Genomic DNA, 18,605 nt, shown 5'->3' on the forward strand with positions numbered 1-18,605 from the left:
GGGGATGAGGAGTTTGGGGTGTGGGAGGGGCTTGGGCTGGGGCAGAGGCTTGGTGTGCAGGGGTGAGGGCTGCAGGATGGGGCTGGGAATTAGTGGTTCAGGGTGTGGGAGGGGGCTCAGGGCTGGGGCAGGGGAGTGGAGTGCAGGGGGTGAGGGTTCTGGGATGGGGTGCAGGAGGGGGCTCTGGGTTTGTGAGGTGCTCAGGACTGGGCAGGGGGTTGGGGCACGGGGTTACCTCAAGCAGCTTCCGGTCAGCGGCACAGCGGGGGTGCTAAGGCAAGCTTCCTGCCTGTCCTGTCACTGTGGACTGCGCTGTGCCCTGGAAGTGGCCAGCAGCAGGTCTGGCTCCTAGACGGAACCACACAAGCATCTCCGCGTGGCTCTCGCCTGCGGGCACCACCACCCCCAGCTCTCATTGCCTGGGAACCAGCCAAAGGGAGTGCAGAGCCGGTGCTTGGGGTGGGGGCAGTGCACAGAGCCCTGTGGCTCCCCCACCTAGGAGCTAGACCTGCTTCTGGCCGCTTGCGGGGCACAGCGCGGTGTCAGAACAGGTGGGGACTTGCCTGCCTTAGCCGGGCAGCACCGCCAATGGGACTTTTAATGGCCTGGTTAGTGGTGCTGACCAGAGCCACTGCGAGCCAGTGCCTTCCATTCTGCAGCCCAGTACTGGGTCGCAACCCACAGTTTGAAAGCCACTGCTCTAAACTGAGTGTGCTCATCAATCACATACATTTCTGCCAAACCAATCTCTATTTTACTTAAATCTCAAGTTGATATTTTTGGATACCTTACTTGTGAGAAAGCAAGAACTCTAGGACATTTTCTAAAAAGACTCAAATTTATATTTTATGAAAAGCATACATTACAGAAGCGTAGAATGAAAAAGGTCGTCAACAAGTCATATAGCCCAGCTCCTGCAGCGAGGCAGGACAACTATATCTAGATCATCCCTGTCAGGTGTTCATCTAACCTGTTCTTAAAAACATCCAATGAAAAATTCTACAATCTCTCTTGGAAGCCTATTTCAGTACTTAACTATCCTTATAGTTAGAAAGATTTTTCCTAATACCTAACCTAAATCCCCTTTGACTCCATTTAAGCCCACTACTTCTTATCCTACCTTGTGTGTTCATGGAGAACCAGTGTTTACAACCCTCTTTATAACAGCCCTTAATATATCTGAAGACTTATCAGGTCCTCCCTCAGACTTCTTCTTTTCTCAAGCAGCAGCAACTTTAAAAAAAAAAACATTTTCATTCTCATAGGTCAAATGTTCTATACTTTTTATCATTTTTGTTGATGTCCAGTTTGTCCATCTTTCTTAAAATGTGGCACCCAAAACTGGACACAATACTCCAGATGTAGCTTCACCAGTCCCTCATCTGACATATGACACTCCTGTTAATATTCCTTAGAATGATATTAGTCTTCTTCAAAATTGTTGACTCATATTTAATTTGTGATACACTATAACTCCCAGATCCTTTTCAGCAGTACTACAACCCTTTTTTGTGTAGTTGTGCATTAGATTTTTTCCTTCCAAACTGTAGTATTTTGCACTTGACTTAGTTGAGTTTCATCTTCAGACAAATTGCCCAATTTCACAAGATCATTTTGAATTCTAAACCTATCCTCCAAAGTGCTTCCAATCCCTCCCTGCATGGTGTCAGCTATAAATTTTATAAACAGTCTCTACTCCATTTTCCAAGTCATTAATGAAAATATTGAATAGTATAGGGCCCAGAAAGTCCCCTGTGCAACCCCACTAGATACAGCCTCTCAACAGCAAACCATTGTGTACACGGAGCACAGATTTTCAACCAGTGGGGTATCCACCTTATAGTAATTTCATCTAGACCATATACCTCTAATTTGCTCATGAGAATGCCATGTGGGATTATGTCAAAAGCTTTACTAAAAACCAAGATACATCACATCTATTGCTTCCCCCCTGGCCCCCTTCGAATAGGCCAATAAACCTTTTCAAGAAGGAAATTAGATTGGTTTGGAACAACCTGTTCTTGACAAATCCATGCTGACTCCTCCTCATAATTCTAATTTATAAGCTCTAGGTGCTTATAAATTGATTGCTGAATAATTTGTTCCAATATCTTTCCAGGTATCGTACCTAAGCTGACTGGTCTGTAATTTTCCAGGTCATCTCTGTTCTTTTTAAGTTACTATGCTTGCCCTTCTCCAGTCTTCTGGCATCTCTCCTAACCTCTACGAGTTCTCTTAGATAATCACTAATGGTTTTTAGGTTGCTTAAGTACCCTTGGGTGAATTTCGTCAGGTCCTGCCAACTTGAATACATTTAACTTATTAAAAATATTTTTAACCTGTTTGTGAAGGTAAATGCACACAACAGTGCTGCCTAACGGTCAGGTGAAGGTATGGCAGGTAGTCTTCCTCCTAGGCCTACCTCCTTCTTACTACTGCTCCGTCCTGCTACCATTTGCCCTTTCAGTGACTCAGCTCCCTAGCCAGCTTAATTTTCAGGGTATTTAAAAAGAGTCCAATAATAGGGAAATCTTTAGGATGAGGGATTCAGGGCTTCCCGCTTGGGTTGGGGGTTTTCATGATCCAGACCCTTATAACTTTGTGGTCTTCCCACATCTATGTTCCCCACTGTGGGACAGACTTATGTAGTTGTCCCTTTTTAGGGACTGGTAGAGGAGCCTGGGCCCACCCCCTCCCTGGGCTTTGATGCAGGGTCTCAATGACAGTTAGCTAAGTCCTGCACCCTGGGGTGCTATGTGTCTGCCTCCCCAGATCACTTCCTAGTTCCTACCCATCCCCTCTCTTCCCACAGGGTAAAGTGAAGAATTAAACCCAAAGATAAAGTCTCTAACCTTCACAGAGTCACCCCCCTTCTTTGTAGGCTTGGTCAGTTCATTATAACCAGTCCTAAGGCAGCAAGAGCTCTTGTGGTGGTCCCTCCCAAGAGCTCAGAGAGTAGGTCAGCTCAGTTTCACTGTCACCCACTAAGTTTCCAGCCACCCACTAAGATACTCTGCTTTCTTTTTTATCCTCCTTCTCCTCCATGCTGTGCTGGCTATGCAGGTTTGGTGGGAGGTGGGTTCACTGGGGCCCACAGCAACTCCCTAACCCCTTTGTTTCCAGTGAGGGGTTTGTACACCCATCACTGGCTTGTGTTCTTTCCCCTTGTTGTTAATATTAGTTGTGTTAGTCACAATTAACCTTTAAAAACAAAACATAAACAGAAGACAAGCGAAATTACCATTAAAACACTTTAGCCTTTTGTATGTGTCTATTGCTAGCTCTTCTTCCCCACTAAGCAGTGGGCCTACACTTCCCTTTGTCTTTCTCTTGCTCTGAACAGATTTATAAAACCTCTTCATATTGTCCTCTATAGGTGAAACTCATTTTGTGGCTTAGCCTTTCTGATTTTGCCCCTATGTACTTGTGTTATTCTTTCTCCTTAATTTGTCTACGTTTCCACTTTTTGTTGGATTCTTTTTTGATTTTCAGGTCACTAAAGAGCTATTGATGGAGCCACATTGGCCTCTTACTATTCTTCCTATCTTTTCTTCACATAAGGATAGTTTGCAGTTATGCCTTTAATACTGTCTCCTTGAAAAATTGCCAGCTCTCCTTAACTCCTGTTTTCTTCTTATGGGACCTTAGTTCCCAGAGTGTTTTTTTTTAAAACAAAGATTTTAAGTGCCTTTATTCTGCTGCTCTCACTGCTTTCTTTCCTTAGAAATCATGAAAGCTATCATTTCATGATTACTTTCACCCAAGTTGTCTTCCAGCTTCAGATTTACAACCAATTCCTCCCTATTGGTCAGGATCAAGTTTAAAATGGCAACTGCTGGTTAATTCTCCACCATCTGAAACAAGAAGTTGTCCCCAACACAACCCAAGAGTTTACTGGACATTTTGTGGTTTCCAGAATACTTTTGTAATATATATCTGAGTAGCTGATCCCCACCCCCAATTAATACCAGGTCTTCTGTTCAGATATTTCTGTTATTTGCCTTATCAACCTCCTCTTCCTCCTGTTTTGGTGGTCTATAGTAGAACCCTAGCATGACACATCACCTATTATTTCCCCCTTTTAATCTTTTGGCTGGACTGCCTCTCACCTCTTTCTGGATTTCAGAAGAAGGTGTATATATTCTTGATGTACAGTGAAAAACTTGATGAAAAACTTCCTCCATTTTTCTAGCCAAGTTTCTTTGCTGAACAAGCTATATCCCTCTCATCAATATTTCAGTCATGAGATTTATCCACTAAGTCGCAGTGAAGCCAATTAAATCATAATTTTGCTTGTGAACTAAGACTTCCAGTTCTTCCCGTTTATTCCCCATACTCCTTGCATTTGTGCACAGAGATCTAAGATTTTGAGCAGATTGTCTCAGTGTTTTCCTTCTTGTTGCTCCTATGACCCTATTGTAATTTCCATTCCTCTACCATCACACTGCCAGCCCTCTGTCAGATCACTTTTTGTATACTGGTGGGCTTTTTGTCACGTGCCTGCTCTGAGCCTAGATTGGTGCCCTTCTCATTAGGATAGTGAGTCGGTGTCCCAGCACCGTATTGGGTAATGAAAACAAACCTAAAGAAGAATTTTGGGGGATTGTTTTTACTTCAACATAGACAAAATTAATCTAACTTGAGTGACATTTACACGTCAAGCGTAGGGTAAAATCCAGTGCCATTTAAGGGGAGATATTTTTTCTCCAAAAGTGTTCCTGTTTTATGAACCAAAGAATAATGCTGCTATGAACACAAGCAAGGAAGCAAACAGAGAATGCTGAACTTGTTAAGGCATTGGACTAGGTTTCTGGTGACCTGGTTCAATTCCTGGCTTTAACACATGCTTACTGTATGACCTTGAGAATCCACTTAATTTTTCTTCATCTTAATTTCGTGCCTGTAAAATGAGGAAAGTAATACTTCCATACCTCCATAAAATTAATAAATTGTTTGGATACAATGATGATGTTTGACTAGGATTAGATCACGACATAGAAACAAAGTTCTGCTAGCTAAGTTTCACTGACAATATTTCAGATACTGCACCATGAAGCATCCAGCTTCATGACTCTGACAACTCACTGTATAAGTAGTACTAGGATGAACGTACTGGTATTTTTTCCCTTTGCTGACCATAGGCAGATTCTTCCACCTTTATTCACATTGATTAGTACCTTACTCCATGAGTAGCCCCACTTCAATTGGACTCTATGGCCTCTACAAGGTGCAGCAGAGAATTTGCAGCTCATGGAGAGAAGGGGCTAAGGTGACTTTATGCCACAGTTGTGCACTCCCAATCATAGGCTGCTTTGCAGTCACTGGCACAATTTACACAGCACTAAGGCCTGATTAAGTTATAGTAGCCTATCACCATCCACCTATGGGCCAAAGAGACTCCCTAAAATTTTCTGTATTTTCTGTAAGCACTTTATGCTGCAGCCCCACTCCTGACATGTCCCTCCTGCCCCCAGACGAACCCTTTCCATGCCACCTAACATCAAGGCTTGAAATGGGATCCCTGAAAGTCAACTTTAAGGTTGTCTCCCACTGTACCTTTGCAGGGGAAATTCTCCTCCAGCCGGATCTGGAGATCTTATGCTGCTTCAGCCATTTTACCTGGTATAAATGGGCCAGAAAGGGGTGACACTCTCACCCTAATATTTTTGATTCTTTATATTCTGTATATTAAATATCACTATTCCTCTGTTTCAGTGAAAAAGATAAGATACATTTACAGCTACACTCTGACATAAGGACAGTCAAATATTTTAAACCTTGTCTCTTTTTCAGTGTCCTGTTCTTGTGCAAGTACTAAAATCTTTATAGCTTCAGTGTGTTCTATGGTCACATCAGGCTAAAATAATTGGCAGCTTTCTATTTATAAAGGTACAATGTTCTACTCATCACCTGTTGTCAGAACTGGATAGGGTTTTTAAGATGTTATTTTTTCATTTACCCTTTATTCTACATTTCTCACCATCACAAGATTTGAGAGACAAGGTGGGTGAGGTAATATCTTTTATTAGACCAGCTTCTATTGGTGAGAGACACAAGCTTTTGACCTTACATAGAGCTCTTGGGGCTCAAAAGCCTCTCTCTCTCTCTCTCTCCAAGAGCAGTTGGTCCAATAAAAGGTATTACCTCACCCACCTTGTGTTTCTAATATCCTGGGACCGATGCGGCTACAACTACACTGGATACACGTCACAACATTAAGCAGTAAAGTGGGCTCTGTTTCCAATAATGGTGCTGGTGTTTGTTGCTCATTACCCAACAAGACATTACTTTTGACATTTGTTAAAGACAAATATAAACTACAAAATAGGGGGGAAACACTGAAAGCTCAAAAGATCAAGATAAGTCTTCATTTTAACAAGCTTCATTATTCCCCTTCTCTCTGAACTGTGAAGACTGTTGGAGGAAAAAACCCTGCTTCCTTGTAAGTCTCTTCAGTGGTATCAAAGTTATTTGCTGGAAAATAGAATCAGTCAGTTTAGGTGATAGCTCTCAGTTGGCATTGTTAAAATCTGATCCTGTCTCTTCTTAGGACAAAATAGGACAGATGTACAAAGAGAGAAAGTGGACTAGCAAATGATAAGAAACTTTAGCATCTGTCTCCGAATTGTGCTATAGTTGCTAGAAGGCCACAAGCACAGCACACAATCCAATTATCCACTCCTGGAACCTTATTTACTCCCCTGGCTCTGGAAAATATTTGGCTAGGCTGTTCTTATTTTCTTCTCTCCATTTGTGCTTGGACAAAAATGTGATACAAAGTATTTTACAAAGATCTGGCTACTCAAAAATTATTTCAGCTTATCTAACTGATAAGAGCAAACAGATGCAAGAGTAGGTTTGTTCTTGTAGATTGCTTTGATCTGCAAAGAATCTGAGTTAAAGAAAGAGAAAGAAAACTGGTAAAAGGATCAATATGGAGGTAGAAATTGACACAGTTGGGGGTAGGGGAGGGGGAAGAAGAGATAACAAGAAACTTAATTTCACAGATTTCAAAAGTTGCTCAGGTAATAGCTACGGAGAAGTGATACCTTATGGTCCATTTTCCTCACCTGGTCTTTTCAGGACCTCCTTTGGGATCAGAAAAAAATGCAATAGTGTGGTAGTAAACCCCTAGATATCAGCACATAATGGTGGTATTAATAAAGGTAGATGAGAAATTATCCTAAATTCCCTGCCAAATTGAGTAAGTTTCATGCATGAGTAAGTTTCTCAAAAATGAAGCATCCAAAAGGGGTCATAAACAATCCTGTCCTACCAATAGTGACAAATAAAAACAAATTTCCAACATTGCATATTGGAGCACTTCCTCTCAACTGAAACTAGTGCTGATATACTGTTTTAGCAAGTTTGTAATCTTGAAAAATCTTTATCAACAATTCCTTTAGTCTAAATACATGAGAAACAACGTGAAGTATCGAGAAACAATGTGAAGCCTGCACTTCAAAAATGTCGTCAGCAGTGGGAGACCCCATTAAGAATGTCATTTGCAAAGCAAATGTCTTGATAAGCAGAGGCAAAGCAGAGGATATAAAATATGTTGGAGGTCAGTATTTTGACATATGGGACAGAAAAATGGCTCCTCACTGTCAAGACTGAAAAGAAATTGGACAGCATTCATAATAAGCATCTCCAAACATTTGAAAACATCCACTGATACAAATTCAAGTCAAAGGAGCAGATTTGTTTTCTAACAAACAGGTCCCACACACTCAAACAGTTGCACAATGCTCTCTAAGGTGCTATAATCATTCACACTGAATGCCTAACAACTTCCCATGAGAATCATCTTTGACTTTGACACAACAAAAACAGGATGGAAAAGACCTCCCAGAAGAACTAAACACAAATAGCTGGATGGCATCAATAGACACCTGTCCCTCACAGGCCTCCTACCCTGTAACGTGCCAGCTTTGGCTCTGGACAGAACATCTGGGAGGTCCATTATGTATTCCGTAGCCTTTATCCTGTCCAACAGACAGCATGAGAACTAACTTGAAGCACTCTAACTTACTCGATTCCATTCTACAGTTTCTGTCTTTCAAACAGTTTCACAAAACATCTTCACGGGCTAAAAAGACCTTTCCTATCTCCTTTTATTCACTTTGGATTATTTATGATTTCAACAAAAGCAAAAGGTTCAGTACAGCTCATCACAAAATATATTTGGAATAATCAGTTATTTCTTTATTGAATTAAACCGTCGTAAAAATGCATCTCTGACACACAGATAGCCATTGATACTTCACATCTAGTACTATATTCTGTAATTATACAATTACCATGTGGACATGACATAGCTCCCCCCCACCCCAAGCAATTTTAGGAAGTAATATTGATATAAAAAACCAGTACACCTTCTGCTACTCCCTAAGGTTCCATGATTGTAAAAAATTGTAGGATACAATTGGTTAAGTTATATTCTATTTGTTCTCTTCCTTAAAATAATATGTTCAGGTTTCCTCCCCCTCTCCCCCACCTAAATTTCTTTGACTTGCAAGGTATTCTGTCCAGAGGATACCAAGAATTTCAAGAGTATGCTGCCACCTACTTCCTTCTGGGTAGATTAGGCCTACAAAGTATTTAATATGGTGTTTTTTGTTTTGGCAGAAAACCCATCAGAATCTATAACCTAATTGCAAATGCATACTACTTTGCCAGAGTTTTCCGCCTCTTCCAGAGAATCCTATATATAAGAAGTACTTAAATTCCTTGGAAGTCTTAGTAAAATTTCTCTGTCTAACACTGCCAATTCTGATGGCTGATAAAGCTGCTCTCTCAACCTCCTCTGCTGTTAATGCTGATGCATCCTTTTGGGAGACAGGGAAAGGACACCCTCTGGATCATCTCATGCGAAAATGAAGCTAATTAATATCCTCAAAATAGAACTGTTGCTGGAAAAAATAATGAACAGCAATTAGCAGTACTATGGCAGAAGTATCCTTATGGAGTTACTCTTAAAAAAAAAAAAACACAAGAGCAAACACCACCACCCTGTACTTCATTATTGCCTGAGGATACGGTGTATAAAACACAGATGCATCAGGGAATGCAGTGTGATGACAAATTTTCCTGTATTGCTTACAAGACCCACATTTGCTAAACAAAATACAAGTAAAAATAGACAAACAGCATTAGGAATACACGAAGAAATGCTTGTTTCACCCCAATGTATTGACAATTCTTCAGGAAGCATTTTACCTATATAACTCCTATGATACTGTGAGGGTCATCTGAGAGTGTGATCTAAATTTTAAGAAGGCCAGTCATGCAGGTTTAAAATAGCAGGGTTTTTTTAAGCACTTTGGTACCTAATTTCTACCCTCCCCCCCCATACATACAGTTGATTTAAAAAGACATGCAAGTTCCACATTTGGGGCAGCTTCTTTCCTTTCTTCTCCTCCTTGCCTCCAACACCGAATTCCTTGAAAGATTCCAGAGACAAATAAAGTACTAAATTCTAGGTCAAAGAACATCAACATATTTATTTTAAACAAGAGTTCTATGTAACATGCACTTTTATTCAAATTATGAACAATCTGGAAATATTCAAAACATAAGCCAGAGCAGAACAAGATGCTTGGATACAGAGAATACAACCTAGAAAAGGCTCAAAGGGCATGCTTTAAATCCTGCCATGCCCCCGTAAATATTTCCTTTTCTGCCATGGTACAGTACAGGACTTGTTTACGTAACACATCTGCTACTGCATAACAAACCATCACATATTAACATTTCTTGACTATATATTTGTTCCATACCCAATTTAACACTAGACTGGAAAAGCTTTCTAACCCTTATTGCGGTCTTCTGCCTCTTGCACTTACAGCCTGTCCTCATCCCAGTCCCACAACCCCCCGTCCCAGTTCTCTCCATGACCCCTCACTTCAGCTCTTTTCCCAGCGTCCCTCCCATTGACTTCCCCCGTCCCTCATCCCAGTATCCCCAATCCTTTTTGGCTCCACCTCCCAGTCTCCCCCAACCTACTTGTCCCAGTCTCCTCCATCACCAGTCTCCCAGGCCTGCTCCTCATCCCTCTTCTGCATGACAGTCGCACTGCTTCCTCCTCCTCTTCACTTCCTTGGTGTCAGCAGGGAAACCTGAGACCACAAGGCTTTCCCTGATCTCAGTTTCTGTGTTCAATACCACAGCAGCCCGACAAACAGGAAGAACACTTTGAAGGAATGTCCTGCTCAGCCCCAGCAATCTTGGGCTGGAGCATGCCAAGTGCAGATGTAACGCCGACAGACCCCCACTCATCAGTGAGCGGAATCAAAGCAGGGACTTCTGAAGCTTAGTGTATGAGCCTCTAATGCATGAGCTAAAAGCGACATGGCTCTTAGCCAAAGCTGTAGCAGACTCATCAATCTCTAGACAAGCAGAGCAGGTCCCTCTCTGAAACATTTAAATATGTTCCTAATGGTGGCTTGTCTTCAAAGCATTCCAATTTTACCATCCTCAGACAATTCTTATATACACATATTACACACACACACACACACACACACACACGTCACTCTCCAGAATTATGGTAACAATAATATTGGTTTAGGGAAGAAAAATATTCATTTCATCTGTTCATGGACAATTTTTCTGTTCAAGGTTCTTTACAAAGAGAAAGCTGAAGCAAACACACAGTGCAATCTCGTTCCTGGAGTATCTTGGATTCAGGAGATATCTTGGATTCAGGAGATATCTTGGATTCAGGAGATTCAGGCCTAGGCTGAGGATGAATACTATCTCGGTCTTCTCTCAGAAGAACAACAACAAGAGATGCAGATTGCTGAGATAGAAAGCAAAGTGGTGTCCCAGAAACAGAAATTTAATTCTTATTGGAGTTTTTTTGAACAGTCTGATCTCATACACAGAGATGCTTCAGCGATACATAGAGTGAGATGCAGACTTCATATGATCTATCTGGTCCACTGGCAGAAACCTAGCTCTAATTGTATATTCTCTGCTCCCGCAACTGGTGTGTGCAGTTTGTTTTTGTTTTTTTTTGGGGGGGGGCAGGGGAGGGAAAGAGGAGGGAAGAAGATTGTGGGACGACCTTCCTGATTTAGTTTAGGGGATGGTTACTAAAAAGAGTAAGCAAAGCATTAACCTGCTGGGACACAGCAATTCCCTGAAGTCTCAGAGCACTGTTCCTTCCATGGATAACAGACCTGTTCTGGGTGCAACAGTCAATGTGTCTGTGATAAATGAAGAGGAGAGGGGGGAAAAGATAGCTCCCTTTTATGGCCACCCAGCCAGCCAGCCACTATAAAATCCCTCTTAGTAGCCGTTCTCTAACTGATCTACCCGTAAAGGGTTAAAAAGTCTCACTGCTATGCATAGGTAAAAGGAGCGAGTTGACACCTGGCTAGAAATTTTTAAAATTGAAACAAGACTCCCCTTTTGTCTGTCTGTCGTGGCTCTCCCAGGGAGAGGTGAAGAGGACAACAGTTATGCTGTAAGAGCTTGGGCCAGGTATAAAAAAAAAAATCAAATCAGTATCATACCTAGAAACTACTCATTTAAAACCCCAGATATGTAAGCAGATTAGAAAATGTCTAGGAAGACGCAATTAGGTTTATTCCTTTTATTTTGTTATGTCTTGTGGATTCCCCTGTGCCAAGCCCAAGTGCTTTTCTTTTGCTTGTAACCTTTAAGCTGGATCTCAAGAAAGCTATTTTTGGTGCTTAATCATAGTAGTTGCTCTTTTAAAAACTAGCAGTAGCCTGAGTTCCCAAATGTATTTTCTTTCTTTTTTATTTATTAATAAAATTTACCTTTTTTTAAGAACAGAATTGGATATTTGTATCTTAAGAGGTTTGTGCCTATGTTGTTTAATTAGCTGGTGTCAACAGCTGATTTCCATCCCTTTCCCCTCCCCGCCTTCTCAACTTTTCCCCAGAGGGTGGTGAAAGGGCTTGAGGGTACCCCACAGGAAGAAATTCCCAAGTGCGCCTTCCTGGGCTCTCAAAGGGGTTCTGCACTTGGGTGGTGTCAGCATCTCCCAATCCAAGGTCAGAGAAAAGCTGTAGCCTTGGGAGTTTAATAGAAGCCTGGAGTGGCCAGTATTAATTTTTAGAATTCTTGCGGGCCCCCACCTTCTGCACGCAAAGTGCCAGAGTGGGGAATTAACCCTGACAGTGTCGGATGTGGTTTTCATAATAAATAGGAAGAACACAATCAGTCTTATCCCAGAAAGAAATTCTCCATGGAGAGCCATGTTTCTATGTGCACTGCCCATCAGTGGGAGATCAACACAAGAACTTACAGGTTTCAGAGTAACAGCCGTGTTAGTCTGTATTCGCAAAAAGAAAAGGAGGACTTGTGGCACCTTAGAGACTAACCAATTTATTTGAGCATGAGCTTTCGTGAGTGACAGCTCACTTCATCGGATGCATACTGTGGAAACTGCAGAAGACATTATATATACACAGAGACCATGAAACAATGCCTCCTCCCACCCCACTCTCCTGCTGGTAATAGCTTATCTAAAGTGATCATCAAGTTGGGCCATTTCCAGCACAAATCCAGGTTTTCTCACCCCCCACCCCCCTCCAAAAACCACACATTAATATTACCAGCAGGAGAGTGAGTTTGTGTGTGTGGTTTTTGGAGGGGGGTGGGGGGTGAGAAAACCTGGATTTGTGCTGGAAATGGCCCACCTTGATTATCATACACCTTTTAAAGAGAGTGGTCACTTTGGATGGGCTATTACCAGCAGGAGAGTGAGTTTGTGTGTGGGGGGGTGGAGGGGTGAGAAAACCTGGATTTGTGCTGGAAATGGCCCAACTTGATGATCACTTTAGATAAGCTATTACCAGCAGGAGAGTGGGGTGGGAGGAGGTATTGTTTCATGGTCTCTGTGTATATATAATGTCTTCTGCAGTTTCCACAGTATGCATCCGATGAAGTGAGCTGTCGCTCACGAAAGCTCATGCTCAAATAAATTGGTTAGTCTCTAAGGTACCACAAGTACTCCTTTTCTTTCTACAAGAACTTACGTAGCAGAATTCATTTTCACAGAGTGGCTACTGCACCTGGAAATCTCTCACACATTGTTATTCAATTTGGTGGGCTGGTGATTGACCTCTCTTATGTGGAAAGAGTAAATAAAACATGTTCTGTAGCCTCAGGACCCAGAATGTGAGGTGGTGAATTCTCTCTTGCAAAGCTGGGCAAGGTCCCTGCTGTAGGTCTTCCCACTATTCTGCAGGACAATACAAAAGATAGGAACAAGAATGACACGTGGAGGATAGGTCAATGGCTATTAGCCAAAATGGTCAGGGATGTAATCCCTTGCTCTGGATATCCCTAGCCTCTGATGGCCAGAAGCTGGGAACGGATCACTCTTTATTCACTCTGAAGCACCTGGCATTCACCAGTCAGAAGGCAGGATACTGGACTAGATGAACCATTGGACTGACTCAGTGTGGCCATTCTTATATTCTTAAGGATTACTGTTCATGCCTTTCTGGCTGAAGAGGCTTTGGCTCTGAGGTTTGAGTAACCAAAAATTGAATCTTCCATTGTCTCTTCCCTCACAGAGGAGGTCTACAATTGCAAGCTCAATCTTCCATCCAAGACAAAGACAGGTTTAAAATGAATACTTTGATGAAGTGATCATAGCTTTCACGGACCCCAAAAGAGAAGCCAACAGATATGACTTACTCTACAGGCTGGTGCCAAATCTACACCAAATCATGTTAAAAAAAGTGGGGGGAGTTCATATGCAGCAGCACTGATGCAGATTTTGTTGTACAACAAAATAAAGGACTCAGGCAGTCAGCACAGAGGTGGTTGATCTCCTGCCTGCTGAAGACCAGAGCTCCTTAGAGCTGCATAGGGGCTCCACTTAGGAAAGGAGTAGATCTGGTAGATTCCCATTATATACAATCACCAATCATTTTTCCTCATGAGATGATAGCATAGTATCTGCAGGAGTTACTTAAGCTCCAATAACAGCTTCAGAACTCCTATAGTGTGAGGCAACACAGGCAAAGGGGGGAAAAATTACTCTCCCCAGTGGATCTCCTCAGTGTACAATCAGTTCACATGCACAGTGCATTGACAACAGGATTTAATTCAACTCAGAATTGTTATGGAAGTAACAAAGACAACAAACAGTGACCGTCTAATGCTATCTCTAAATAATCTTTTTTTCAGGGCATAACCATACTTAAAGCAAAGTCAATGGTTTATTTCAGGGATGAGATTCAGCACACAGGCTGACCTAAATTCTGACATATTAAGTTTAAATAAATGTTTAGTCAAGCATTTATCTTTCCTTGTGTCTCTGATCCTAGCTAAATACCAGCCATCTTTTGGTGCATAGAATCTCTTCCTCCTATTCCATTTGAAATCCAGACTTCATTCTCCAAGCAATGATTCTAGCTGATTGATTACCTGTCTGATTAAAAATAAAGTCCAATACCACCATATTTCAGCCAAAATGAAATGCAGCAGTCTGACGTTACCTCCATGAAATAAAAATAGCCCAACTAATAATAATATTTTAGCAGATTTTCTTTTAAAAAAAGCTCTATTAACCCCAGAGTAATGACCATACTTAGCACAAGGATACATTTAACCCAACAGATCAAGTTATCTATGGATTTAATAATAAAATTAAATTAACCTTTAACTATTTCTGAAACTGTCTCAGTTATTAAAGATAAAAGGAGCCGATAGACTCTGCTGAATTTTTATAGGCAGATATCCTCCATTTTAGAATTTTAATTAGCAATAAATATTACATTTATAAAAGGTTATCTTCCATACTCCTGTGTTGCCCGTAAATTATAAATTTACTCCTAACATTCTCCAAAAAAATGTATAGTCCAGTTTTATTGATAAATGTTGTCAAGTTTAAAGGGTTCTTTGATTAATCTAATTAACTTTAATTAAAAAAGCACTACACATTAATACATATATTATGAAATTATTGTGAAACATCCGCACCCCCAATTTTGTGGAAAATGGGATCCACACCCAATTCTGAACATTATAGCATGGCTGGGTTATTTTTTTTTGGTATTTAGTGTCCAAGAACTGTAGACAATATTAGGCATCTTCATTAATTATCTGGAAGAGGTAAAGACCATGACTATTATAACTAGCACTCTTAATTTTGTCTGGCATACTAAATTAGGAGGTCTAATAAATTCCAGTGAGGAGAGAGAATACACAGATGATTAAAGAGGTTCGAGATATGGGTAGGAAATAACAGGATTCAACCTGGATAAATGTTTTGAAACATTCATGGGAGGGATTTCTTTGGGAAACATTAGTGCTAGAACACACAGTCATTAACAACGGACAGAAAAGTATACATGAGCTTGCGTTGTGATACGATTTATTCTGGCATGCTTGTACAGTGATATGTCACAGAACAGAATGATGATACCTAGCAAATAGCATACTGAGTCAATCCAACAGGAGAAAAAATATTTACAATACAAAAACATTTAGTGAATTCAGAAAAGAGCAATAAAGCAAGATGGAGAATTTTGATAAGTCTACAAGTATTTGAAAGGAGTAAGCAGCAAGGGAGCAAGTCTGATTGTTTAAGGTGGACCAAGAGATTATCTCTAGGCGTAACGTGATGAAATTAAGCAAGGGAAAATTTAGAATGAATATGAGGTGGAATTTTCCGATGTTGAGCTAAATAGCCCTCTTTTGTACAAGTCCCCATTGGAGAAGGTCAGGAAGGAAGAAAAGCCCAGTGTTCTCATTGCAGCAGTTCTCCCACATATTTCCATTTGAAAGGGAGAGAGAGTTCTCACACCTTTCAAAGTAGAGGTTCAGGCCGCCGAATGTACAAATCTCAGGAGGTTCCCTGGAGGAAAGGGCCATGTGTTCAGGGGTCCTGTACCTCAGCATCTACCCAAAAACTACCCGCTCCACTATGTTTCCAGAGTAGGCATGCTACCACCAACTCTCCCAGCCTGGCTCCAGTGTAAAAATGCTACCCTTGCTGAACCCCCATCTCCATCAATTAAGAGGATTGCTACATTCTAGAGTAGCATTTAACAGTTAATGCAGCCTGAGGCATAGAGGAGTATTCTCCAATTCTGATCCCTAAGTCATCACAACGAAGCTTCTATGTTCAAATTTCCTATTCTCTTCATCCCTCATATTCTTAACCTGGGATCAGTTATATGATGGATAGCACATTTAGACCTGCGCCGTGGGGTGGAAATAATATTAACACTATTCACAATTGTCTTAGGTTAGATTTTATAACTAGAATACAACACAACTCAAATTTCATAGGCTGCATGTTTAAGTCTGGCAGTCAAAACAGAAAAGAAGTCAAAAGTTTAAAATATGCACATGTGCACATAAATGTCCCCAGTGCCCATTATTAGTTCTATCATGCAAATGCCTGAAAATAGAACTAAAAAATGACAGTTAACTGTACATAATGAAATACACTAAAGGTATTATCCTAATCATTTCCCAACTTCTATTCTTACAGTACGAGATATTTTATGGATGCTCTCATCATTATGGTCCTTATATATTTTGTTTTAATTCATTTCTTGTTTCACTAGTTTTATGCATTTGGTCATATTGAATCATCTGCAGAGATACACACTTTAGTTAGATTGTTTATTATTTGTGCTACTGTATTAACGCTAAGAATTGTTTAATCATTACTAAAAAGAACACAAGTTCATGATATGAATATATTATATATGCTTCCTTTTCTTATGCACTTTTTACCTGTATCTACTCTTGAAGAATTGTGTATTTATTACTATAATAAATATAAATTGAAAACTGAACAGCATACTAGGATATATATAGCAGGAAACAATCATGCACTTGCAGGAGAGGAGGTTATATAATGTGATCAAAGACGACATTTTCCATCTCTCATTTTTGTAATTATCTCACAAAGGGTCTCTAATGACTTTTCTGATTCAACCTCATGGACTCTTCCATTCTCCTTGACCGTTTTAACTTTCAATATCACTGATCACTTCCCTTCTCATGGATAACCAGGCACTGCCCCTCTATATACTGTGTCTGCAAACTGAATGATCTTCCAGTCCCAAAATGACAGACCTCCACCCTCTTCTCCTACATGAGCCACTTCATCCATGCCTAAAAGCTCTCATTGCCCAGTGGCCTCTTGACCTCCATTTCACAGAGGACAGGAGAATTAGTCCAGGACAAGTATAAATAAAAATCCCTCTGAAGGCCTCAATCATGCAACTCTTTCCATATAGCCACACTGCTGTTCCTGCCTGGAGACCAACTGACTGCAGTGGAGCTGCACACAGGTGCAATGATGCACCAGTATGCAAAGATCCCAATCCAGGAAATCATTGAAGCACATGCTTAACTTTAAAGATGAAATGAGTATATTGAATTCAGTTCACAGCTTCATACATTTTAAGGCCGGAAGGGACTATTGTGACCTTCGCCAAAATGTTTCCGAGAGCATATCCTTTAGAAAAACACCCTGTCTTGGCATAAAATTGCCAGTGATAAAAGATCCACCACAACCTTTGGTAAATTGTTCCACCATTATAAATATTACACTTTATTTGCAGTCTGAGTTTCTCTAGTTTCAAATTTCAGCCATCAGATCACGTTAGACTGAAGAGCCTGGTGTTAAATAGGACTGTTCATGTGCTAAGCATGTCCCTGGATCATGGCTTAATGCAGGATCATGGTGGAAAGAGGGTGAAAATTTACATCTCCCAGTGCTTCTTACCTCATTTGTATCAATTTCATGGGGCGAAATTCATCCTTGTGCAGACACTCAACACATAGCTTATATTTAAGTCACATTTAAGCCGCTTTAGTAGGGCATAGGCCTTGTGGACTCAGTTAAATTTCACCCTTAGAAGATCATCAGGGCATGGAACACTCTTTATATTTGTGTGCATGTCATGGAGCCCGTAGTCCTTCAAGGAGAATATTGCTGAACTTGTAAACTACACCTGGTAGAAGATGCATTAACCAATTAAGGATAGAGCAGCTGAATTCTATAAGAAAACTGCCTGAACAGGATAAGTAGGAATCTACTCAGATAGAAAAGGAGATCCCAGGTGAGAGAAAGTAAGAGAATTCTCTCCCAGCAGGAGGCCTGGACCACAGGAAGAAGTGTAGACTTCTGTAGGGAAGGAGCCCTGAGTTAAGGCTTGGAGATAACTGTGGGAGTCCAAAGAAAGACTGTCAAAACCCTGGAGAAAGAGACAGTAGGGGACCTCTACTTATTAGCTTGGGAAAAAGACCTTGTGAGTGCCTTTGAAGAGGTTCCACAGTATGGGGTTGGCTGTGGCTGGAGACTTGAACCACAGGAGTAGAGCTAACTGTTGTGGTGGGCCCATGGAACAAGGGGATCATGCATCCAGGGAAGCAGTCCTGGGATTGGTGTTCCAGAAGTGAAACAATGAACAGAAAAGATTCATAGGGAGTGGGGTAGGCTGCTGTGGGGGACCTGTGAGTTACAAGAAACAAATACATAAAAGTAAATAAAAGAGTCCAGCAGGCAAAAGTCTGTAGAGTCAGCACTCTGATAAAAATGAGAAAACTGAGTTGAGACCAGGAGGGATGAAGGACCTTTTGTTTATGCCAAC

General features: G+C 41.0%; 1 protein-coding gene across 3 annotated transcripts in view; it reads right to left on the bottom strand.

Annotated features, from left to right (window-relative positions):
• Positions 1-18,605, bottom strand: part of DMD (dystrophin) — a gene marked incomplete at both ends in the record, with an annotated part of 1,846,964 nt that overhangs the window by 1,443,902 nt on the left and 384,457 nt on the right. The window contains one exon of one of the 3 annotated variants that reach the window (XM_084636025.1): positions 10,006-10,142. The exons of the other annotated variants lie outside the window; for them this stretch is intronic. Within the exon in view, the coding sequence (XP_084492151.1) occupies positions 10,006-10,051 (46 nt within the window). Of the gene's footprint in view, positions 1-10,005; positions 10,143-18,605 lie in introns of those variants that run through there. 3 annotated transcript variants of the gene reach the window in all.

This window comes from Lepidochelys olivacea (assembly GCF_965140295.1).
Source record: "Lepidochelys olivacea isolate rLepOli2 genome assembly, chromosome: 1".
Lineage (NCBI taxonomy): Eukaryota > Metazoa > Chordata > Testudines > Cheloniidae > Lepidochelys > Lepidochelys olivacea.